Raw genomic sequence first — 26167 nt, forward strand, 5'->3', positions numbered from 1 at the left:
AGCCGCTGTTGGTTATGACTATTCCTACATCAAGATGACAATAAAAATGTTTGTTTTGTTTTTTTTCAAAAAGTTTCTGGTTTCTCTGAATCATTTCCCGTACCGGAGATGACTGAATCTCCCGCAGAAAACTCACAGCTCCTATGTTAGGCACGTTACAGTGAACGCACCAGGACTCCCATTTAAATTCCAGGCCAATCCAAGCCTGTAGCAGGGGTGGGATTTTTCAGCCATGACATGCAAAGTTTTCCAGCGACCCTGTCACTTCGACATCATGGCGTAGTGATGTGCACGGACGGCAGGGTCGTACTGGTGGGCACGGAGAAGTTCAGAACACAACTTTTGTGGATTTTTCTCAGAAAAAACGAGAAGACGAAACTACGGAAGCGCTGAAATTCTTCGAGAAGAGTTTGGGTACGCGTCCTTCTTGAGGCTACAGCTGTGATTTATTGTTGTAGTCTGCTAAAGTTACCGTTTAGTCCGAACAAGCTGCCGCCGTTGAGGCTCGCGCAGATGCGCGCGCACGTCTCACAAAGCTACCGTTTTATGGTCACTTTTCTAACTTTTTATAACCAGCAGGTCCCTGAGCTGTTAGGTTTTGTCTGGTTAGTGGAATCTGACTCGTATTAGTGAAATCTGACTCGTTAACACTGTAAGAAACGAATGACGCAAAGTGTCCTAAATACCCGACTGTAGACAAAACGTTAATGTTTCAGCTTTACGTTAAATATGTAACAGAAGCTAACTGGAAGAAGTCTGTTTATGACCTGCCACATATCTAATCTCTGCACTGTGCCATTGTTTTCCATCGCCTGAGGCTGCTCTTACCCTCTTTCCCCCTCTGTGTTTTTATCTGTTTCTAAAGTAACATTCATTTGGCTTCATTTGCCTTGCCCTAGGTGCTGAATTAGTGGGATTTAGCTTTAGTAGTGATCGTGAACTGCCCCCGAATGTGAAGTACACTTTCTGGAGTTCCTCTAAGAGACGTGAAACTTAATCAGTTGTGTTATAGTTTGGCCTTTTTTGTTTCTTAAAAAAAGCTCTTGAAAGCAGCACACTTGTCTGGAAACCAGATGTTGCCAACAGTAATTTTGGGTGCTTTTCCTTGAATTCATTGATTTACTAACTTAATTCCTTTTTAATGCTAATTGAAAGCAGTTTAGGTCTTCGCTCTTTGTTATTCACACACTCCCAGGGGTCACTTTTCAGCATCTTCCTGTCTTCACCGCATTGCAGCCAAAAAAGGAAATGCAAGGAGTTTATATTAAGGAAAATTCCCCAAAAAACAAGCCTACTGTTGTTCGCAGCAGCATAACCAATCTTCTGTATGGCATGTATATTATTCAGTGTTGCATTTCATTGCATGTGCATGAAGATGAAGGACTTCTTAGTCAAGTTAAGACACAAGTTGTGCATTTGTGAGTAATATGAAAAGAATGTGTGATTCCATCCAACACAAATGAACTTCTGCCACGACTGTGCACATACATGCAGGCAGGAAAAGCTCTTGGAAGCCCTTCTCACATGAAACACTTTATCTTAAAAACTACATTTCCACCTTTTGGAAGCTGTGTTTACATTGCTACATCACTAATTGCTTGAATACCATTAAGGTTTTTCATGATTTTATTTCCAGCCAGTCTAAAGATGGAGGAAAATTCCCTGTCCACTTTTCAAACCTCTTGCCGGGAGGTATAAAAGTAAAGATAGGCATCCAGTTATTCAGCCATGTTGAAAATAGCTGCAGGTTATTCCTGCAGGTAGCTGATGAATACTCTAAATGTGTCCACACATACACCAAATCCCTGCAGGCACAGGAGTTTACTGCCTATGGCTAAGTAAAGCAACCTCAATAAAAGCCCACTTTTATTCAGGAAAAACATTGGGCATTTTTTTTTTTTTGCCTCTTGTGTATGATAAATATCTTAGGTACTCTTCTGATTTCTAAATTAAAAGCAGTGAGTTGATTCCTTATTTTGTGCTAAATATACTGTTTTCTGTCTGTGGTAGAAAAGGAGTTTGGCTTTTGTCATAGAAAAACTGTGTAAAGGTGAAGAATGAGTCCAGGCCTGCATGAGTCAAAACATATAAAGTGTTATTATGTGGGCCTACGCTGTCATGTCCACGGAAATTGCCACGTAACTTGGATAAAAACAGACTAAGTAAAACAAACTGTGGTGTGATTTTGGCCTGGTTTGTCTTTTCTAGTCTTTTCTAACATGACAGCTATTCATCTCAGTACAGACTGCTATCAGTTTTTACAGGCACATGCAACTATCTGTGAAAGAAAATGAGCCAGAGGCTTCTGTTTTGTTGTGTGCTGCTGCTGCATGTGCTGAAGCATAGTTCGCTGGTCACGTGTAACTCAGGAATTAAGATATTCTTTATTTTCTTTCTATACCACGAGTACCGGAGCTCTTAGGGGAGCACCCAGTGAAGTAGGGTTATGTTGCCTAAAGGGACCTGAGCTGCAGGATTTGAAAAGCAATTATAGTGGTCCACTCTCCCTCCTGTATTCATTGTTCTCTGCATGTTTCTGTGAATTACATGGCTGATTTCACCAAGGGGCAAAGCTGCTTTTGCATGTTCTTTCAGTTTACTTTTGAGGCTCTTTTTAGTCTGAAAAGAATATGCAGGCAGGTGTCAACTGTAGCATTGCAATGCCGTTTTTTCCCCTCCCAGCCTTTGTGTGCTTATGCAGCTCAGTCAAAACAAACCACTATGATGAACAATAGAGCTCTCTGTTTTGTCTTATGGCTGGTGTAAGTGGTGCTTATAGACAGGCAGACAGAGGGACTCTGTTTGAGAGCGATGCTTGCTCATTGGGAATTTTGAGATGTCTCCTTTGATGGCAGTCTTGGACAGATGCTTTACATGCATCATAAAGTAAAAGTGCTGTTTGTCATATATAATATGTACCTGTCTCTTTCAAATGTGGAAAATTAGGACATTTAATGAACACTTATTTTGTAATTCAAAACAATCACTTGTCCCAGACCTTTAAAAAAAAAAAAAAAACGGCACAGACTGTTACCTTGGCTGCTTTCTAGACAACCATCTTATGTTTACACATAACTAAAGCAACATGGAGGCTTCCTGGGACTTGAGGAAAGCGTGCATGTCCCTGTAATTAGGAATTCTTTTTGCTGTGTCCATCCTACATCCAGGATGAAGCTGTGGAAGTGCTCAGAAGGCTGTTTGCACTTATTAGCAGGTTTCAGAGCAGCATGTCTGGTCTTGAGCTGCTGTTTGAAGTATGTTTGCTAAAGGCCATGTGGTAACCCATATTTGCTTTTCTGCTGTGATAGAAAAGCTGACTCAGGCTTTTGAAGGGGATGCCCTGCAGGTCTGGATTCCAGTTTTGTCTCATCATGATCCAAACTCTGTGCTGGCTGCTGTGAAATGCTGAGATATCGCCACAATAAAAGCCTTCCCTCAATCTGTTTGTAGTTTATGCATTTCAAGCAGTGCTGGCAGGATGTCCTTTTTCTTTTCTCAAGTTGCACAAACCTCACCAATAGCACACATGCCCATAAAACTGTAACGAGCCTGGAATCAAACAGCAGACCAGCAGCCAGGTAAACATTTCCGTATCATAAAATAATTTCATCTATATTTGCTTTAGCCCAGAGAACTTCATAAAAACAAGCTCAAAGAGCGAACCAAGCTGCTGCAGTACACAAACAGTCAGATTAGACAATAACTTTATTTTTTTAATTTTTTAATTCATTTTTTTACCACCAGTTTGCAGGTAATTTTTATTGGCTCTTTGCAGAACTCTTTGTAAACTGGCATCAGCTGAATGATAGATGTTCATCAGTCCACTCAGTCCTTTGTTGGTTATCATATCCCTGAGATGAGGATTCAAACGTCAGAAACTGTTAAGGGAGCACTCAGCACTGGCAGTAGATATGGGCAGATGCTGTCCCATTGTTTCCGGTTTCACATCATGATGCTAACACCATTCACATTATCAGCAGACTCTTAACATCTGAGATTTTACTTTTCTGTTTTTAATGACTAAAATATTGAAAAGCTGTTCTAATTTACTAATTTCTAAACTGCTTTTCTGCCTGCAAAAGCAAAGTGAGTTAAATCCAACTTTGTCAAAGTGTTAATTGAGCAGCTTAACCATGCACTGAGCTGTATACTGTGAACAGCAGCCAAAACAAAGCTTGCAAGGATGTTAACCAAGGATCCAAAGATGGCTCTGATGTTATAATTGTGTTAACAAGAGAGTGTAATTAAAATAAAAACGTAAAAAATGTACATTAGTACCCCTGCACACTACTGTAGCTGATATTATGGCAACTGTTTCTTAGTTCTAGCTTCTAAATTATATTGACTTTTGAATTTGTGCTGCTTATTAGCAAACCAAATTCTTATATAAACTAGCATGATTTGTATAATTAATCAATTAGTCAGTTTAGTTTAGATTTTAGCTGACAACCATTCAAAGGTCATCCCTTGCAGGGTTCCTAAAGGGGTTGCAATTGTTTTTTCGGGGTGTCTACACACACAGGCATGAAATATTTATGGATATATGTGCAGAAATATTTGTATACCAGCCCTCGTCCTTCCATGGAAACATTGTAAAATGCTTGAATTCTGCCCTGCCTTTTCTAAATGTCAGGTCTTTTGCAAAATGTGTAGTAAGCAGCTACTGTTGTTACTGAGAGAAGCATTTTTACACACATTCAGGATTTTACTGTTGGAAACCACCCAGCACTTTACTGTGGACCAGTGGCATGCTGGGTGCTCATCTCCTCTCAGTCTGCTGTGTGTTGTGTCGAGTCTTGTGTTTTAGTACATGCTTCTTTTACACATAATGGAAACTGTGACCACAGAAATGCTTAAATAACAGTGCTCAGTCTGTGGGTGGTTTCCATAAAGTCTGAAACTGGTGGAACGTCCCAGTGCTGGGCACTCCCAGGATTGAAGGTAGCTGAATAAAGGAAGAGGTGTCAGTGGATGTTTGTGTGCACATGAACATCTCTATTTGCATGCTTAAACATGTACAAATATACAGCAGGGTCTTTCGAACATCAGAAGAGAAAGGGACTGCTGTGTTATTTGGGCAAATCTCCAAGACTGGGACACGAAAATGCATCTTTATTTCAATCCAAACAAAGTTCCCACTGTCCTCTTGATAGGACATTCGGAACACCAGTGTTTTAGATATTGGTTTAATTTAATATTATGTGTGGCATTCATTAGTTTTAGAAAATATACATGAGAACTCTTCAGCACAGAGTTAAACAACAGGAAGTTAAAGGAACTCAACAAAGCACCTGATTTTGTTTGTTTTTTGTTTTGTTTTTTAAGCTGCCAGAGATGCCTTGCTATCATATAACCATGCAAAAACTGACTTATTTTTATACAGTCAAACCCTACTCAGAATTATGTTGTTTTACCAGCTGTTAAAGACTCGAAACTCATGGCTCAAAGAAACCCAACAGTATTGCAGCTGAATTAATGTTTAATGATACACAAAATTACTTCTTAAAAAAAGCAGAGAAGGCCTTGATCCAAGCAGGCAGTGTGTTATCAGATTTAGCCGCCTCCTCATAACACAACACATGTGTAAAAGTGATTTGGCTGCAGTTGTTTTTCTTTTTTTTTTTAAGTTGTGAAAAATGAATGTGGTTAGCTGTGACAGAAACAACTGGCATATCAAAATATGCATAACATCAGATCAAAATTCTTAGCAAAACACAATTTTTATCTTCCAGCACCACGGTGTGCTAGGTTTCTGCCACTTTGCTGCCATCCATAAGTCAAAATTTGTAATCATTATCCCAACTGGGTATCTCACAATTTTGATTTGCCTCTGCTAATCAGGAAATTTTATTTTGTTTCATTTTGTTTTTTGTGGCTTAAACAAGTTTTTAAAAATGTATGCCTGGTCAAAGCTGTAACATTAAAAAATCATCCTGTTCAACAGTGAACTGGAAATACATAACAATAACAGTTTCTTTTATGTTCATGAGCAGGCATGTTTGGAAAAAATAAAAAATCTGTAACCTGTAAGTTGAAATGTGAACTGAACTGTAGTTTAAAAAATAGTTTTAAAACATTTACTGTGTTTTGGGGCTAACCCTTTAAACTGGTTTTATTGGTCTTTATAGGTTTGTCAGTGACTGAAGATGATGTCTGATGCCAGCGACATGTTGGCTGCTGCTCTTGAGCAGATGGATGGAATTATAGCAGGTAAACCTCTCCCATTAAAAAGCATCAGCGCAATATTTTACCATGACTTTTAGTACTTGTGAAAGCCTAAAGCAACAAAGTCTCTGCAGGTCTTCCAGGTTGAGTCAACATTGATAAACCCTTATCTGGTGTCTTGTTATGGCTTGTTGCACAGCTGACATTCAAGCTGTCATGTGATATCTTGTGCTCTATCTAGCCTTTATTCTTTGCACTTTGAGTCTGTGTAACTCTAAACCAGTGGTTCTTAAACTTTTTCTACCCCTTTTAAAAGCTGGGAAAAGTTAATGCCCCACCCCATGTATTTGTCAGTCTTTAACAATAAAAGAATCCAAGTGAAAAAGGTCAATCTAATAGCATCATTAAACTTTTTTGGGGGGGGAGGGGGTCCTCCTTTTTTTTTTTTTTTTTTTTTTTTTACCTATATAAATCTCATCCAGTCACCTATATGCATTACATTTCTCTCCATATCCCTCCCCCCCCCCGCAGTGGGTCTATGCCCAGATGTCTGTTCACCTGTTCAGAGTAATGTTACAATGCTGGTATTTGTGTGTATGTGTGTGTGTGTATATGTATATATATATATATATATATATATATATATATATATATATATATATATATATATATATATATATATATATATATATATATATATATATATTTGACCTTCTGTTTTTTTGTTTTTTTTCTATAGTGCGGTGTTATAATTTTTTAGAAATGTGATACCTATAGTGTGCACAACTGTATTTCCAAAAGGTGGTGTCACTGTCTAAATTCTGAATAAAAACAAATCTCAGGAAGTCATTCATGTTATCACTAATTTAACACAAATGACTTGGCATGACATCATTTGACATGAACTGGTGAAAAGTAGAGAGGAAAAAAAATTTCTTTAGTCTGATCAATCAGTATTGATGTGATGGGGTGTATTAGTGCTTGTGGCATGGGTAACATGCAAATCTGTAAAGGTGCTATTGATGCTGCAGCTTAATTGTAATGTATTCTGCCATCCAGACAATGTCTTTAAGATCTTTGATTATGTTAGCAAGATTATGCCAAACCAGATTCTACTTTAATTAAAGTAGCAAAGGTCTATAAGGAGGGTCCAGAAAATCTGGCAGAGAGAGCCCAACCTGTTGTAAGGATGGAACATTTGTGACTTTGCCAGCCTTTTGTGTCCTCATCAGAAGGCTTAAAATGTTGCTAGAAAAAGAGGTAATGCAACACAGTGGTAAACATGCCTGTTCCAACCTTTATGAAATACACTTTTTTTTTAAACATACACTTTGACAGTTATTCAGTTTCAGCATTTTTATAAATTGTGTATTCAGTGTTGGCTTTAAATAATGGGATTACATTTTACACAGCATCCCAATATTTTGGAAAATTATATTGTGTTCTTCAATTACTGTTAGTGCCTGAGCCACAAAATGATTGATGTCCTCTGTAATCTAGCAGATGAGAACTTTTACTCACTAAAGCTTGTCAACAAACATCACATGCAGCATAAGATGACACTGCAGTCTGTCTCTGGACTAATTTTATCCTCATATTTATTCCTGTTGTGATTCTTTTGTCTCAGGTTCCAAAGCTATAGACTACTCCAATGGTTTGTTTGACTGCCAGTCGCCTACGTCACCTTTTATGGGTAGTTTGCGAGCGCTTCACCTTTTGGAAGACCTAAGAAGTGTCCTAGAGTTGATGGACTCGGAGGAAAGGGAGAGTCTACGATGCCAGATCCCCGACTCCACAGCTGACAGCCTTGTTGAGTGGCTCCACGGTCACATGGTAAGACCCTTACTTGTGGATGTTAGAAATATCAGTTGGATTCATGGAAAGAAATAAAGTTTATTAGCAGGTCTTTAGAAATTAAAGCAAACAGACCACTTTTTGCTCTTCTGCCATCCAGAAAAGTGTAGCCTCAGGGTAAACCGTTGTAGTGCTCGTGTTTTCTGTTTTTGAAATCGGTGCAAGTTGTGTAATCTTGCCAGATCTCTCTTGGAAATGAGATTTTTTAATCTCAATGAGATTTTTTTTTTTTACCTGGATAAATAAAGGACTAATAATAAAAAAAAAAATCATGGAAGGAATTTCTCCTGTGATGGCTGGGCATGAAGTCCTTCAAACAAACTGTAGCACAGCTGGTTTGATTCTGATTGTTGCATGTGCCAAATTAAAGCTGTATTAATACAGAACAGTGTGGGCAAACAGTCTTGTATCCAAGTCCACAAATGGCTTGTTTGCTAAGCGAAAACGCAGAACAATTGTCCTGTTCTGCTGGGTTCCCATGGAATCCAAGATGGATTAGCTGTGTTGGTGTCACAGTTGATGTGCAGCAAGAAACGCACAGACTTCTTGGGAATCAGAGCAGTGACTGGCTGCAGGCCAGTGAGAGTTTTTGTGTAATGCTGTAACCCACTCTGTGTACAGCAGTCTGAATGTGAGCTCTCCATTTCAACCATGTAAGGTTTTATTTGTGCAGGGTGAAGTGGTGTAGCTGCTCAGGCACTTTGATGTGAAGAATTTCAGCTGAGAACATTAGTAGACATTAAAGACTTGAGGTTTTGTCTTTAAAGCGGAGGAATACCGCACAATGCAGCCCCCCCTTTTATTTATGTATTTATTTTATTCTATTTTTGGTTTTTTTTCTGTTCGTTTGTTTGTTTGTTTGTTTGTTTGTTTGTTTTTGCCTTGTTCACGTGATAGTACTTTTTTTTGTATGTGCCCATAGATTACACATTTTCCTGCATCCAACTGGTTTGCCACTGCGTGGCGTAACCAGTTTCACAATGGCAGTGTTTGTAATCGCAATTCGAGTTATATTTTTCTGTACTTTTGTCATATTGGAAAATTATAAATAAAGTTGTCAAAAAAAATAAGAAAAAAAAATAAAGAAAAATTAAGAAAAAAAAAAAAAAAAAAAAAAGCGGAGGAATACATTATCATACCCTTGCAAATGGCTCAGTAGAGTTCTTCTAATAATTTATTTTTCTCTCCCCAGTCTAACGGACACATTTCATTGGGTGGAGGTGACCACTACCAGGAGAGGCTTTCACGACTAGAGAGTGATAAGGAGTCTCTTGTGCTTCAGGTACCTGCCTAGCAGTAATTCCATAATTTTACCATCTCCTCCACTGTCTATTTTCTGTAAAACTCCTGTGAAGCTCATCAATGTTACTTCTCCCTCTCATCGACCAGTCAAAAACAAGAAGGGGCAGGACTTGTGTTATCAACACTGTAAACAATGGCGGGGGAGAAAACCATTTTTGTAACCTAGCAACATCAAGCATTGAAAGAATGCTTGAAGCTGTAAAAATTAGGTCAGGGGTTTGACACACAAAAAACGCTTACTGATAAATATTGTTTTACTTAAGAAAATACTCCTAGTACTTAAACCAACACAGAGTTAAAAGGTGAAAATGGAGCACAGCTTGACGTCCTTAATAAACTCAATAAATCTGCTGCAGCTCTGAAAACTTCAAGAAACTGCGAATTTCTGAATAATAGTTCACATAATGTTTTATTATTGAATTCATTTTTGTTTGTTGATTTTTAATGAATTTCCCTGGGGTGGCAAATGGTTACTAATGTAATTATTAGTCAGTGTTTGTATAATTTATCCAGCTACAGGTGGACTCTCCAGGATCTGGAAAGGAACTGAAACATTGTAAAACCTAACTGGAGGTTTCAAAGCTTGCTTGTGTTTCTGCCCCACATGCAAAAGATTTATTGCACTTGAACTGTGATCAGATTTGTTTAGTTCTCTCCCTCACTGTTTTTAGGAGCAGGGTATCTGTATATGTTGATTGCATGATTCTACAGCTGCCGCCACCCCTGGCGCACTAAGAGAGATTTCTCTTCTGACTTAAAACTCTTAAAACTCTATAATAGTACAAAGAGTGGAACGGATAACTTTGGCTCATCATGTTCTATAATAACTTGGCCCTTGGTTTGTTTAATATCAGGCTTTGCTGTCCTTTCTAAAATGTGTTACCTTGTGTTCATGCAGGTGAGTGTACTGACAGACCAGGTTGAGGCTCAGGGGGAGAAGATTCGGGATCTGGACTTGTGTTTGGATGAGCACAGGGAGAAGCTCAACGCAACAGAGGAGATGCTGCAACAGGTCTGTGTGTGTTTGTGTGTTTGTCTTACACTCTGAGGACGGGAAGGCTATTCCCAAACCAAAGCCCCCCAGTAGTGAAAGTTGCAAATGGACATATGGTGCAGATGTGTTTGGGTGGTGCTGACTCTCAACTGGAAGAGCTGAGTTCACGCCCTCCTGTCAAGTAAACATCTACTGTGTGCACTGCTGTGCTAAGTTTATAAGTGGGTGTAACGGGGGCGTCTTGTTAAAACTGTTAATCATTGAGGTTTTGCAGATGACTTTTTGTGTCTCCACTTCTACACAATAATGCCTGTACTACCAGTGTTGTTTACACAGATTGTTTGTTTGCTGTTACAGGAGCTTCTGTGTAGAACTGCTCTGGAGACTCAGAAGCTTGAGCTTATGTCTGAAGTGTCCAACCTTAAGCTGAAACTCAACAGTATGAAAAAAGAGAGGCTTGACTTTGATGATGGATTTAGGGACAGTGAGGTGAACTAATCTTCTTTGTTTCTGAATGTTTCTTTTCTATCTCACTTAACGCACACAGACACACACACACAGACACACACAGGCTCAACAATAATGAAACACTCATTTATTTTGTCTTAAACCTCGGGGAGAGAGGATTCCGTCTTATTATCAGTCTCAAAGTCATTTTTATTTCTTGTTGTTAGTATTTGCTAAACTAGCCATTGACGGTATACCCACATTATTGTAATATTAATTGGATTTTTTTTTGTTACTTTATTAGACAAGATTTTTATAAAGATGTTGTCAGTCATTTGTTTACTAGAGATGGGAAGATCTCTGCTTCCCAGATAGACTGAGCAGAATGTCTGGAAAGCTTTCAAACACGTCATGGTCTTGTTGTAGCAGCGCGGCCATCTCTTCCACCCCGCTGGAACAAAAAGCTGCTGTCCGTGTTCCGCCTCACAGCACATAAATCACTTCTTTTCTACAAGCAGCTTCCCCTCATTTTATCACTGCTGCTGCCTGGAAGCACTGATTTGCTGCTTTCAAATGCATTTGTAGTCACTTTATAGAACTTTTTGCTGATACAAGTCACATTTGCAAGATGGGAGCAGTTAATGAGATGTTAAAATTATTCACTTAAATTTCATTTTGGAATCTTAGAGTTAAAATTTTATCTAGAGGACAAAAATTATCCTTCAGTATTTAAGGTGTGACCTGTTCTTTTTTTCTTTTGTCAGGATTTGATTCTTGAAATTAATGAGCTGCGGTACAGACTGACTGAACTGGAGACTGAAAAACTACAGTATGAAAAGAAACTTAAATCCACTAAGGTGAGTCATCCCAGAGCACTTTACTGGCTGTTTATGTATCTTAAAGACTAGTTTTACCCTTTTTTAAACAGCTAAAATCCACCATTCTGTTTAAAGTCAATACTTAACAGCTGAAATGTTCTTTTATGCCCTTTAAAAAAATGTAATATCTGTACATCTCTTGTTACCTGGATAAAGTTATTCATGCAACCATTTCAGCTGCTATTTGTATAGTATTATGCTGTAGTCACAGTAGGGAAAACAGTGGTTTGAGGCCACAGCACAGCCAGAATTTTTGCAACTATGCAATGAGCTTGGGATCTTGTTGCCTTGGAAATGGTTCCTTTGCAGATGTGGACGAGGACTGTGATCAGTCACAGTTAGTTGGCATTTGCAGAGTGGCTTTGATGGATCAAAATGGTGATAATACAGTGTCGGTTTTAAATTGAAATGGGGTTGAGTTGGCATTTACAACCCTAATTCCTAAAAAGTTCAGATGCTGTGTAAAATCTGAAGGGGAGGGGGGAAACTGAATGCAATCTATTCATCCATCTATATGTTTTCTTTCATTTATCCGGGGCTCTGTTACACTATTGGAGCAGCAGCCTAAGCAGAGAAGCCCAGACCTCCCTCTCCCTGGCTAACTCCTCCAGCCTTTTCAGGGAAATACCAAGGTGTTCCCAGGCCAGCTGAGAGATATGTCTCCAGCATGTCCTGCATCTGCCCTGGGACCTCCTCCAGGTGGCGGATGTCTCACCCAGGAGGCGCCCAGGAGAGATCCTAGTCAGATGCCCAAGCCACCTCAACTGGCTCCTTTCAACATGGAGGAGCAGCGGCTCTAATCTAAGTGTCTCCCGGATGGCTGAACTCCTCACCTTATCTCTAAGAAGAGGCCAGCCACTCAGTAAAAGCTAATTTTTATGCCCCTTGTATCTGCGATCTCGTTCTTTCAGTCACTACCCAAAGCTCGTGACCATAGGTAAATTGAGAGCTTTACATTCACGCTCAGCTCTCTCTTCACCACAATGGACCTGCACAGCATCCGCGTCACTGCACCCAGAGCACCAATCTATCTGTCGATCTCCCACTCAATTCTCTCCTTCCTCGTGAACAAGACCCCGAGATACTTAAACTCCTCCATTTGGGGCAGGAATTCATCCCTGACCCGGAGTGGGCATTCCACCCTTTTCCGCCTGAGGACAATGGCCTCAGATTTGGAAGTGCTGATTCTCATTCCCACTGCTTCACATTCTGCTCCAAACTGCTCTAGTGTGAGCTGGAGGCCATCATCTGATAAAGCCAGCTTAATCACATCATCTTTGAAAAGCAGAGAGGAGATTCTGAGACCACTGAAGCGAAAAGCTTCTGCCACTTCTACACCTCCTATGGACAGAAAGTCCATTGGAGTTCTGACTTTTTGGAATTGTTTTGTACTTGCAATGTGTTTGTGAGTAATCTGCAAAAATTGCAAATCTGTTGACATATGTGGCCAATCTGTTGCTGTCTACGTACACGGAATTTTACATCAAAAAATGTATTTATATTCAGGGTCCAGCCAGAACATCATAAATTTGAAACAGAAATTTCAAAGTTCCTCCACAAATGGTGCCACACTGCTGCAGGATGGTGATTCAGCTTCTTCAAAATGACACTGGTGCTCAGCAGCCTTCCTTTTTATGTGGGATATAACCACAATGCAACCACTGACTTGAGTCCTCTATTGCAAAAAGGCTCATCGTAGATGATTTGCACTCACTGGAACAGTGAGTCTGATTGCAGTGTAATGGGGTGTTATGAATTAGATGACATATTGACAAACCTTTACCAAATTGTCTGAGAAGGACTGCAGTTATTTTGAGTCAAATTGCCTTCTGCCAGGTAACTGATGCAATTGCTTTGAAGGTGGTCAGTCAGAGGCTGGGGGGTTACTAACCACCATGTTTTTTTTCCTCCCTCCTGGTCACAAAGAGTTTGTCACCCTTTTGCCTCTTAATCCAATTCCATTAACAACATCTGAGATTTCTTCATGTTTTTTAGGATTTTTTTCCTTCTCATTCAGAGATTCTCGTGGCTGTTTGAATGCTGTGAATTTAGGTTTTGGTTGCAAAATGAAACGAGTTCAAATATCAAATGGACCCTTAATTGTTACAACACAGACAAGAAAATTGTTTGTTTTACAGTTTGAAAAGAGAAGTTAACCAAGAACACAAAAAACTAAACTAGGTGAAGGCCAGCTGACTATCAGACTGCCACCACCCTTTTATATGCTGAAGTTAGAAAAGATGAAGGAGTGACTCTGCTTACTAGAATTTTCCAGATGATTGCTTTGGATGTTTTCTATCTTATGCTTCTTGAACTGCATGTAGTAACTGCGTGTTGTTTGGGGGTTTTGTTGTTTGTTGCGGTGCCTACTTTTAATCTGCTTTAGTGGTCATTTTCCTGGAAATTTAGATATTCAGCATTTCTTGATCTCTTTTTATCTTCTCTCCTTCCCATTTCTGTTTTCTTCTTCTTTCCGTGGCTTGTCTCTTTACTGCTAGTCACTAATGGCCAAGCTTTCTAGCCTGAAAATCAAAATGGGCCAGATGCAGTATGAGAAACAGAGGAAAGAGCACAAACTCCAGGCGATGAAGGTCGGCTTTTCCAAGGATGACTGTTGTGCTTGCTGTATGATTATGGTTTTTTGACCTTTCCCTTTGGCACCTCTTCTTCTTTTTAATTTTTGAGGCATAAAACAATTAAATCTGGTTAGATTCTGTTTTCACGCTCAAAAATGTATGTATTTTTGCAAATAATTTACTTAACCACGCATCACTGCATTTTGCTATAATGCATGGTTAAGTCAAGTGCAATCAGAAACACCACTTCCTTAAGTCTGCATTTACTAGGCACCAATTTTAGCAAATGCTAATTTTTAAACCACAAGTATGCTTTAATTCTGGGCTTTTGTTGAGAGTTGGCAGAGTTCTTCTTTCCTGTCCCTCTCTACAATTGTCCCACTCATTTCCTTTTTCTTTTTTTTTTAATCCACTCTATTATAACATGTACAAGATATGTCTCTGTGCTTGACTCCTGCTTTGGTCATTTAAACATGTTGGTGTTTTCTTTTTGGAAATGGCTTGCATATTTAATAATATCCAAACACTTCCAGAGATCAGTGCTTATCACCCTCCTCATACTCGTTACCCTCCTGCAGCCTGTGTGCCATGTCATCCTCTGTGAACCCCTGTATTGTGGTTTGTTTGGACTGGGAGTGGGGGAGGTGGTAAAATCTTCTCACTGTTGTCCGTTGGTGAACAGGAGGAGCTAGCCATACTGAGGCGGCAGCTGGAGGGCAAAGACGGAGAGATGAGGAGACTGCAGGACGAGACGGGCTTCAAGGCCATCGGCTTGAACGGTGCAGAGCCCACAGACAGAGGTGGGGAAACCAGACAGATCACACGCCTCGCTGAAGATCAGCATTCCTGATGTTTATTTGGAGCAAGTTTTTACTTTATAATTTCTTGTCCTGTTTAGTCTCTCATCCAGATGAAACTCTTAGAAAGAGGCTGAAAGAAAAACGTAAGGGGGGTTTTTATGTCTGTGATTTTATTATTGCACTCACCTCCACCCCTATTTGCATGAACGAGCATGAGCCATCTGAACTCTGCTTGTCCATTATAACCAGTTCCAGTGCTAGTACCCGACCACAGCGCGCCACATCTCAACTTTGGCACGAATCTTGTCACTGAGTTTTTAATGCCCGGCTACAACAGCAACAAGAACAGTTTGCCTTGTGTTTTTAGCAGGAATGAAGAATGAACTGTTTGTTGTGACCATTCAGACTGCTTACTCCACCTTCTGACTCATGTCTTCCAACGTTAATCACCTACCTCTCTTCACCAGCAACCTGTGTGTGCGTGTGTGCGCACCCTGCTAACCTGTCCTGCTGTTGTGCTTTTCAGTATCTTTCATGTACAGCTGTCTTAATAAATGTCCACTTTCCCATCAGTTATATATACTATACTCTACATTCATCTGTATAGAACAGTTTCATTTTTCATGCACAGCACACGCACTCTCCATGATTCTCTATATTGAAGTACAAATTACAAGTGTCCATTTTAAGAATCCTATTGACTAAAGCAAAAACACAAGCTTCCTTCATGTCTTGAGCATACCTTTTAAACATTTACAGTGCAGGTGAGGAAAAATAAGCGAGGCCCCCGAGTTTAATAACTAGTCAAACTTTTCTTGGGTAGAAGTAACCTTGAATAAACATTTGTAGCTGTAGACCAGACCAGTGTAATGTTTAACAGGCATGGGGTTTTTTGACAGTTTATCCTTAGGACTGCTTCTGCTCAGCCAGATTCTCAAAATGTTTCAGTATGAATGAGTTTCTTGAGGTCATTCTGCAGCTTTTCTATCAGGTTCACTCCAGAAGAAGGATTTTCTTTGTAGTCATCCTTGAGTAGATTTATTTCAAAGTTTTGGCCTTTTGTTTCACTGCCAACAATAAGAGTTTGAGAGATATAAGCATAATTTGCAGTGTGAACTTTAAAAGAAAAATGAGGAAACTGAACAAGTGGAGGACAAAAAAAGTTCTGTTCATCCATCTGTTTTCTGAAGTATCAGAAATGTTCTAGGTGAAAGGGTGGCTGTGAAGAAAGAAGGGAAACTGGTAGAAAAGGCTGAGGTATGCCAAAATACACAAGTACTGAAAGGGACCGCTAACAGAGTGTGTGTCAGTGTGTTGAAAAGTGGAAATGTTTGAGCAAAGGTTAACATGTAAAACACCCGCTCACACCAACACTGTGTGTACGTTTGGTTTCTAAAAAGCAGTGTGGCCGTGATGTTGCTGGACTGACAGCCTGTAATGTTGCATCCTGTATGTTAAATTTTACATATCCTCACATTTTAACACCCGTAGACTTCACACCAGGAACTCTTTCCGTAATCTTTTTCTCTCCTCTCTAGATGTGGAAGTCCAGAGGATGAAGAAGGCAGTGGAGTCTTTGATGGCAGCAAATGAAGAAAAGGTACATCTGACCAGCTAGGATTCACCTTGTATCACATCCCAGCTACCCAAAGCTGCTCCAGGGGGGGAAAAAACTGACCTCATTTTTTCCTTTTCCTTTGCAGGATCGTAAAATTGAAGAACTGAAACAGTCACTGCTGCGGTACAAGAAAGTTCAAGACATGGTGATGTCCGTGCAGGGAAAGAAAGGTTAGACTCAGACTTACAATCTAAAATTTAAGTATTTAGACAAATTTACATAATATTTGATTCACAGCATTTAAAAACTGACATTAATGATGTGCTAAAATAATGAATTTTAAGCTTTAGCTGCCACACAGACCCTTCATCTATCCCTGGGTTGCTTGCCTTTTCCCCTTGTTGTTTGTATAGTTTTGTGTGTGAAAACTTTTGAGCTACTTCCTACATCTTGTAAACAGGATCATGTGTTAAATAATTTGATATTATATTTTGGTCCATTACAGAAACAAAGACAAATGATAATGAGCACATTGAGAGTTCTGGTGATGGATGCGCCACAGTCCCAGCTAGCCCTCCGTCTGTGGAGTCAGAAAAACAAGAAGGCACGGATGCTGAACAACTGAGAGGGAAAAGCCCAGATGAGGTTTGTGGAGAGGGAGAGGAGATGCAGCAAAGGGCCACGGGTCGGTCTCAAACTTGGTCGGTGCGTCTCAGTCATGTGGCATGCGGTTGCCTGTTCACCCACTAAGCTAAACTGGCACCCATGGTATCACTATTTAAATAGCAGAGAACATGAGATATTTTTAATTTTACTTTTACTCTTTTTCCTCCCCTGGAGCGACTTCACATATCATTAAACTCTAAAGTGCTCAGTAAAACACTCACTCTCACAAAAACTTCACATTAATTTCACTCCTTTGGAAATGAGTGTTGAAGAGCTGGACAACCAATTAGTTGAATAACATCTTTTGTCAGATCTCTGTATGCAGATTTAGACTGTTCTCAGGGACTCTGTAGAATTTTTAAGTCACAGTTTTATTGCATTTAAATCTTCTTTTGTCTTTCTGACCCCGACTCAGATGGAAAGCCCCAGTGGACTAAGTGAAGAGCCCTCGCCTTCACCCAGCCCGTCTGATCCAGAGAGAATGTCAGAATCTGAACCGGCAGATGCAGAAAGGTAAAGATTTTATGTGTTATACATGACTTTGTTTTTCTTTTAACAATATTTTTAATTTACAAATTAAAAAACAAATAACCGGAGAACACTAGGCGCCAAAGAACCAAACAAACAGCAAATCCAAACATGGCAAACCACCAATCCTAGTGGAATCTCTTTCATATTCTTCACTGACAAACACAGTGAAATGGTGCTCATTCTGCCTGCATGTGTCTTGTATTTATATTACAATGCTGTAACTTGCCAGGAATTACATATTTTCACATTAAAATCTCAGAGTATTGGAAGCTGTCACTGCAATTTACGCTATAAATAAAGTGTAAATTTACACTGTAAATTGTGGTAAGAGCAGTGAAGCATGCTGTTTAATGCACGTATATATTTAAATTATCCGGGGCAGTCCATGTGGCGTTGCACCACGTGTTTGACATGTCACTGAGTGCTTGTTCTCATCTAATTTCCTGTCACATTCCACTGCAAAGTGAACACAATGGAGCACTTAATGAGTATAAGACATGTTATTGTGCATTCAAGGAAGGAGAAAGGAGTGTGATTATTGTTAAGCATTGGTCATCTCCTTAGTATTATTTATTTTATTTTATTGTGAATGCATGTTTGCATGCTTGTTAGTACAGAAGTATAAAGACGTAACATATTAGGATCGACTAAACCATTCACTTGACAGATGCTGCTGTAGTCCTGACACATGTTTTGTCCATTTCCTGCAGATGGTGTGTCGGGAAGTATCTACGTGTGGTTAATAATGTGCCGTAGACTCGCACTGCTAAGTAAAGTATAATGTTTAAAGTGATTTGCGTTGTGCTTTCAGCAGTCAAGAGAACACAAAGACTGTGACTCAGGATCATCGGGATGGGCGCAAAACTGAGCAGGTATGGGCAGAAATGACGTTGGCTAAAAACTGAAGACTGATTTTTGTCTATTGTGATTTTTTTTTTTTTTTTTTTTTTCTTTTCTCCCCCCACTAATTTACCTCACACTGCTTTTTCCAGCCTTGCCCGTTTGTTTCTTTCACATTTGAATTGTCTTTCATTTTAGTTTTTCTGGCATTTAGTATATGGAAGTACAGAATCTGTATACAAGCAATGTTTTTGTACTCTCAGAAGACAAGTGAGGAGATCGGTAGCATCAGTGAAAAGCCACCCATAAATCCTTCAGCCACCTTACCTGCCACCGTAGAGGACGATCCCTTTGGCTCGAGAAAGGCTCGGTCGTCTTTTGGAAAAGGTTTCTTCAAGATCCGCGGAGGCAAGAAGACGACCAGTAGCCCAAGCCTTGGTGAGTGCAAACGGCATGATTTGAGATCATGGAGTTAGTGGAAATGGGCTTTGTTCAGCTTTTAACCCACTACATGGTGAGAGTTTCTTCACATTTTTTTTCTCCCCCTCCAAGACACACCCATGGAGTACACTATGGACCAAGACCATAATTTACAGCCCACAGGCTGTGGTCCCAGTTTAATTATGGAACTGTGTTTCTGGGCTGGTGTTTGTCCTTCGTCCTGTCTATGTGCTTTTTATATTGTGTGTGTGTGTGTGTGTGTGTGTGTGTGTGTGTGTGTGTGTGTGTGTGTGTGTGTTGTACACTTGTATATCTGCATCCCATCTCCCCAATCCCGTTATTATTTCACTCATAATTTCTGGCCTCTTGTTCTTTTCTGTTGGACCCTGTCCTGTGTGTTGTGCTCTTTGTAACACATGAAGACCGCAGCAGGAGTGCGAGTGCGCCTATGCTAGGTACAGTATAGATCACAAGTCACGGTAGAGTTGCACTAGTTGTCCAGAGAAAGCAAACTGCTGAATATTTCTGTCTGCAATTTCTGATCTCATCCATTCACTTCGCTGACATCTTCTTTTAGTTTAATAGCTGCAGTACTTTGTCTCTGTTCTTTGTTGCACAAACTTCTGTACCTGTGTATGTTGAGTGTGCTGTAGTGTACGTAGATTTTGCCATGTTCCTGCATGTTTTTGCCTACACTCCTTTGTTTCTCTTAAAGCTTTCCCCGAGCACAAAGCTGTGCTGAGATCCAGATTATTCGATAAAATAATTTAAATGGCTCTCTAAGACCTTCCAGCTAAATCTAAAACAAAGTAACAATCCTTTTCTCAGGCAGTGAACAGTGTCTGCATGCATGCCATTCTAGAGAGCGTATCGCTTTGCTCACAGTGACCTCTCAGGAGTCGTCATGTGCCTGTCTCAGTGTATTCTGGCTCTTTGCACTGACCCTGTGCAGCAGCTCTGTCTGCCTTATCCTCATGATGCTGATGCTGATCTGCTGTCATTTGTTTGCACAGCTGAAACAGAACGACAGGGTACGGACCATCTCGATCTGGCAGGGCTGCCACAGAGGTCGAATAACAGCGACAGCACACACACGCTCCCCACTACTCCAGAAAGCAGAAAAAAATCCAAAGGAATAAAAAAGCTCTTTGGGAAGTGAGTAGAAAACCTGTAAACATCCTCCCTCTGACGGTTCTTTTTTTAAGTATTTAACTTTAATGTCTTATTGTTCAGGTTAAAAAGGAGCCAGTCTACCACATTTAACTTGGATGACAATCTACCAGAGGGTGAGTTCAAGCGAGGAGGAGTGCGTGCCACAGCAGGACCCAGACTGGGTTGGTCTCGTGACCTTCAAAGAGTCAACAAGTGAGTCAGTGCATTCAGCATGAATAATGAAAGTCACAATGTGGTTTCCTTGTTTTGAATCTGTGTTGTACAGTGAAATGTACTGTTTGTTTGAATAATAAAGATGTAACAAGTGCATGTACTACAAGTGATCTACGTCCACAGGGGCGTGTCTGCATGCCTATTTCATTGTTGACTCTTCTCTTTTCTTGTTTAGTGACGTAGACGCTCCCTTTGCACGCTGGCCGAAGGATCAGGTGTGCGACTGGCTGCAGGAGCAGGGTCTTGGTCTTTATGTAAACATGGCTCGCGTGTGGATCTCCTCTGGACAGACGCTGCTACAGGCCTCGCAGCTGGACCTGGAGAGGGTGCGATGAAGCAGAAGAATTTAATAAGTTTACCAACACTGGAAGAAAAGCAAAGTATTCCTGCCCTGAACTTCCTGTGTAGTAACTGGGGAATGTTGTGTGTTTAATCCAAACTTGTGGATGTTTAGGAGCTGGGCATCAAACACCCGCTGCACAGAAAGAAGCTCCAGCTGGCTCTTCAGGCCCTCGGCTCAGAAGAGGAGGACAATAAGGGAAAGCTGGACTACAACTGGGTGACAAGTAAGTACCAGCTGCTAGTCGAAGATATGAGTCAGCTGGTCTGTTTTTTATGTTTGTGATGTTTTACTTGATGTTCTACTCGAGTTAATAATTCATGTAATTCTCTCTGCCTCTTCTCAGGATGGCTGGATGACATCGGCCTACCTCAGTATAAGACCCAGTTTGATGAGGGAAGAGTGGACGGTCGCATGCTGCACTACATGACTGTGGTGAGTGCCGATAGGAGACATTCACTCCCCTCACAGACCCTGTGGATAAGCTGGGCTGATGACTCTAGTGTCACCTCATGTTAGTGTTACTGCACAGAGCTCCAGTGGTGATGGAAGCCTCACTACAAAGCAAGTTTAATAAACCAGGAATATGTTTTTATTAGGAGGATTAAAGAAGTCTAATTTATTTTACATAGACTCTGAGCACTTACACCAGTGGATGGAGAGGTCAATAGCAACAGACATTTCTTTTCACATCACGTTATGGAAAAAAAGACCAAGAGAATTTCTCTTCCAACTCTTCTGTTTTGCCTCACAGCGGACTAAACCCTCCTTACGTTCACAAACAACAGCTCGTTTCACAACATTTAACAGCCAAATAATTAAAAGCTTGAAAAGGAAAAATGTCAATACAAAATGTAGTCAACTTCTGAAAAGAACAGTGCAGACGCAAAGTAAAAATGTTTGCTTTGTGCATTTTCTCACTTGGCCCTCATGGTACTCCCTCAAGGTAAGTAAGCTTTAATACTCATTCTTAAATGTACCCTCTTCTTATGGCACATTTTTAGTCTCACTCTTTAATCCTGGTGTTGAAAAAAGCGTAATCTTTGCCATTGGTAAGTCAAAAATTCAAGTTAACACCTTCAAATTTCAAGTTAGTTTCTCAATTTTCAGTTATTTTCTCAGAAGTTTGAGGAGCTTCCATAACCTTGGCCTTAAGTAAAGAACATTTACAGCAAATAGCGCCTCAGTGCTCTGGGAAAGGCAGTAAGACCCCCTTTACAGTGTGTTAACTGAACTTCATGGCATCTATTTTAATTATTCTCCCAGAGAACTGATTGGTTGGTATGCTCTGCTCTTAGAAAGCTCTGATCCGTTATTTCAAACAATGTTTCACAGGAACAGGTAAGATGTGCAGCATGAGTTAGCTCTGATGTATCAGTCAGAAGTGACCTGGCATGATAAAAATAAAGTTTCCTCTCTAATCCCAGATTCACCCTCAGGTATTTGTATTTCAGCACTGGCTCTCTGATCCTCTTTAAGCTCTGATGTCTTGTGTTTTTAAGGATAACAATCACAGTTTAGTCAATCTTAGAGCAAATCACTGATATCTTTTTTTGTCCAACAGGATGACCTGCTTTCCCTGAAGGTGGGCAGCGTTCTGCATCACCTCAGCATCAAGAGAGCTATTCAAGTCCTCCGACTCAACAACTATGAGCCTAACTGCCTCCGTCGCCGGCCGTCAGACGAGGTGCGTTCGCTTTAACAGCCTGTTCTGCTGCTCGGCCCACTGACTTTACATACTCCTAGCTATGTGTGAACACACTGTGCTTGTGGTTTGTACTTTGTGTCTGTAGAACAACATTTCACCGGCAGAGATTTCCCAGTGGACCAACCACAGGGTGATGGAGTGGCTGAGGTCTGTGGATCTCGCTGAATATGCTCCCAACCTGAGAGGCAGCGGTGTCCATGGGGGCCTGATGGTGAGAGAGTTAGTTGTTAATTTCCCTGGAAGAGCAGACGCTGTCCTGGGTTGTGTCCGCTCCTAATACACCAAATTCCCGCTCAGGTTCTGGAGCCACGGTTCAATGTGGAGACGATGGCTTTGCTGCTGAACATCCCCCCCAACAAGACTCTGCTGCGGCGCCACCTTGCCACACATTTCAACCTGCTCATTGGTTCAGAGGCCCAGCAGCTCAAACAGGAGTGTCTCGAAAACCCAGACTACACTTTGCTTACTGCCACCACTAAGGTCAAGGTAAAGCACGAGTTCCCACAGACAGACCGTCCTCTCTTACTACAAGTACTACAATTACTTCTCAGAGTACTTACATGGAAAATATGTTGGAAATGCTTTTTCCTACGTATTCTCTTTAAATGGGTAACAAGTGGAGAGATTTGATTTGACAAAGTGATATTAAAGTTTAGTTTCTCATGGAAATTAAATGTGCCTACACATTAATTTAAAGGAATTTTAAGTCACTAAAACTGGCATCAACCCTGTAACCATAAAATCATTGCCAGAAAATTCAACATTTTAAGTTTTTGTTTGTTTGTTTTGTTTAAATCTTGTGATATCAGTTTATATCAGTTTGCATATGAGTTTTAGTTCGTATCCTTTTTGCTCCATCTGGCATTTTTGTGCAACATATTACTTAAAATTTTATTGTGCAATTTATTCCAGGAGGAAAAATGACACTGATGATGCAGAGGTCTCAAAAACTCACTGATCAAATATGATGACCTTTTTGTGTTTTTTCTAAATCAGAGGTTGGTATGTGTGCGTTCCTGTGCGAATGTATGTAGTACTTACCTGTCCTCTCTCTCCGGTTCACACCAGCCAAAGAAACTATCATTCGGTAATTTTGGCAGTCTGAGGAAGAAAAAGCAGGAAGAGAACGAGGAGTATGTGTGTCCGATGGACGTGGAGATGCCAAAGGGTCGGAGCTTCCAAAAAGGCTTCGAGCTCCAGATCTATGAAGATGACCTCGACCGGCTAGAGCAGGTGAGCATATTCTTCAGCATTCATTAATGGTTTGCTTAATTTAAAAAAAAAAAAAAAAAAAAAAAAAAAGTCATATTAAATTTGTGCTCTATTGCTTTCTGTTCACAGATGGAGGACTCTGAGGGAACCGTGAGACAGATTGGTGCTTTCTCTGAGGGCATTCAGAATCTGACGGTGAGAACCAGGAACAATTACTCACTGATTATTGTTTCCACGGCTTCTGGTAGTAAACTTAATGCTTTTCTCTCGTTTACCAGAGCATGCTGAAAGACGACGAACTCTTCAAAGAGATCTCCAATTCTCCAAACCCCAGCGTAACCGACGACGACTCCAACGCGTGAGGCTGTCAGCATCAGACCTGATCCTGCTGTGAATGAAACTCTGTGCCAACCCTCTCCACTTGCACACACACGTCTCAACAAAAAAACAAGAATACTCCCACATTTTCCTCATTTTTAGTGTTACATTCAAAGAAGAGCCAAAAGTATTAGTGTCGTGTCTTTCTAGTTGATTTTTAAATGTTGAAGCCTTCGGTCCAGAGGCCACTTTCACTCCTGAACTTAGTCTTCATTACTCCCGACTGATGTCAGAGGGAACATGTAGGATAACACCACTGTTTGCCTGCCAGCTGGTTTCTGGAGATATTATTACTGTGTTCTATTCGGGTACCTTCCTGTTTTAACTGAAGTGAAAACCAGCAAAAATAAATAAAAAAAACATCTAGAAAATGCCTATATAGATTTAATATATGACTTTTAAATTGCCTTTTGACTGTGGCAATGCTAGAAGAAAGAGTTGGACTAGAAGTGATGTGTTAAGACTGTTTCCATTTTGAAGTTATAAAGAAAAAACCCTCAAACAGCTGCTATGTTTTCTACACAACTGAACCCTGCTAAAGAAATGAGAACAGTCTTTAAATATTATTCTGTCACTTATACATTTACAAATGTGCATATACAGTATAAAGCAAGAATCTCGCTGCATGTTTTGAAACTTCAACACAGTCATATAAGAACTCATCATTGTTTTTACCAAAAAAGGATTTTTAATGGAAACCTGCAGTTAATTCTGGGGAAATGTTGTGCTGCAAGGAAACGTCTGGTTTTCTCAAAGCGATAATGCCCTCTGCAGCTCTCCACCTTCCCTGAAAAGATGTCTTTTTTGTACACTTATGCAATTAATAAATCAAGAAAGTAATTTAAATACGTTTGTTTTCTTTGAAGAAATTAAATCTACACCTGTCACAATGTCAGATTTTTTTCAAGCGTCGGGGACGCAAGAACTCTCTAATGTTGGTTGGTAATGTTGACAGATAATTGGAGATGACAAAACCTGCTCTACACAACTGCTCTGTAATCAGGATTTCGGTGTTTTGTTCAACAATTAAATCCTCCACAAAGACTTTTATTTATAGAGCCTCAATTTTATTGTCACAAAGAGACGGAGAATGGTTGTTACCCTTTAGCACTCGGTTCTGGAGTTTACCCTTTACAGCATCCAGGCCTGACATTAATTGTTTACCGCTGTGAGGTGGCACAAAATCTGAATGCTGCTGAGTTTAGATGTGTGAACTGCTGTGGCGCTAAATGACAGAACACTCACTAAACTTATGAGATGCGTTTTCTGTGTGTAATTAAGAGCTCGAAGTCTCTTTTATTTCTGCTTCTTTTTTTCAGTCTTTCTCAGATTTATTTCTTTTGTCTAGTCTGTCTGGCTCTCCTCTCATTTCTTCTTGTCATGTCTCCACACGTTCATACATGCACAGTAAAGCCTTTCTACAGTTCTGCACAAAAGTCTGTGTTCAGTGGTGAAATGCACCCACCGGCCCCTGCTGAAACCTCTGTACTGGTGATATACATCACACCACTACAATGTAACCTACTATAATAATGTTGTTGACATGTGGTCACTCTACAGGACATGCTCACATAGTTAACAAATATGTGTGCTCCTGCTCAGAGGTAAACCAGGGCAGCTATATTTTTCCATAAAGCTAAATTTATTCTAGGCCGTTAACTTTTAATGTTAGCATCTTGGTGAATTTTAAAGCACAGAGGCTTTCATTTCTGAGAAAACATTTTCTGCTGTTTGACAGCTCAGTACACCCCCCTTGTGTTCAAGTCACAGACCACTGCCTTTCCCCAGATTTACATTTCACCTTAGATTTGCACAGCCTACTTTACCTACTCATTGAATAATGAGTCTACCCTTCTCTTATCCCCCTTTACACTGAAACAATACATGAAAAAACTTTCACTGAGACTCTGGATAGGACTTTTGTGAAATTGCATCATGTGTGTGATGGTTTATAAGCTAAGTTGCATAAAAAAAAAAAATTAAAACCACCTGAAGCTGCATCGCTGTATCACTTCTTTAGTAAAAGTTCATGCAAAACAATAGAGAGAGGCTGTGCCCTGAAACGAGGCGCCATCTGGTGGTTAAAAGTGG

At 40.2% G+C, this 26167-nt stretch overlaps 1 protein-coding gene across 9 annotated transcripts; it reads left to right on the forward strand.

Moving 5' to 3' along the window:
* The first annotated feature begins 204 nt into the window (after nucleotides 1–204).
* On the forward strand, nucleotides 205–24922 carry ppfibp1b (PPFIA binding protein 1b). Of its 9 annotated transcripts, none has more exons than XM_084933083.1 (28): nucleotides 205–414; nucleotides 6129–6210; nucleotides 7793–7998; nucleotides 9212–9301; nucleotides 10220–10333; nucleotides 10673–10804; nucleotides 11527–11619; nucleotides 14139–14231; nucleotides 14899–15016; nucleotides 15115–15159; nucleotides 16555–16616; nucleotides 16720–16804; nucleotides 17080–17219; nucleotides 17656–17753; nucleotides 18583–18643; nucleotides 18875–19049; nucleotides 19475–19507; nucleotides 20066–20207; nucleotides 20286–20417; nucleotides 20614–20764; nucleotides 20893–21004; nucleotides 21125–21213; nucleotides 22343–22465; nucleotides 22572–22697; nucleotides 22784–22972; nucleotides 23555–23719; nucleotides 23828–23893; nucleotides 23977–24922. In XM_084933083.1, exons 2-28 carry the CDS (start codon nucleotides 6147–6149, stop codon nucleotides 24058–24060), a joined length of 2988 nt encoding a protein of 995 aa, XP_084789209.1. In that variant the 5' UTR covers nucleotides 205–414; nucleotides 6129–6146; the 3' UTR covers nucleotides 24061–24922. The 9 variants fall into 9 exon arrangements, with proteins under 9 accessions (XP_084789209.1, XP_084789210.1, XP_084789211.1 ...); XM_084933084.1 differs by having other exon boundaries at nucleotides 18878–19049; XM_084933085.1 differs by having other exon boundaries at nucleotides 18586–18643.
* The last annotated feature ends 1245 nt before the right edge of the window (nucleotides 24923–26167 follow it).

Source organism: Perissodus microlepis, chromosome 7 (genome assembly GCF_051167445.1).
Source record: "Perissodus microlepis isolate ML-2025 ecotype Zambia chromosome 7, ASM5116744v1, whole genome shotgun sequence".
NCBI lineage: Eukaryota > Metazoa > Chordata > Actinopteri > Cichliformes > Cichlidae > Perissodus > Perissodus microlepis.

What these genes read in the sequence shown, in the direction of transcription:
- ppfibp1b (XM_084933083.1), top strand. Translation starts at nt 6,147, where the DNA reads ATGATGTCTGATGCCAGCGACATGTTGGCTGCTGCTCTTGAGCAGATG. An exon ending in AGAAACTTAAATCCACTAAG is followed by an intron (nt 11,620 to 14,138) that starts GTGAGTCATCCC and finishes CTTTACTGCTAG; the next exon opens with TCACTAATGGCCAAGCTTTC. An exon ending in TGCAGAGCCCACAGACAGAG is followed by an intron (nt 15,017 to 15,114) that starts GTGGGGAAACCA and finishes TGTCCTGTTTAG; the next exon opens with TCTCTCATCCAGATGAAACT.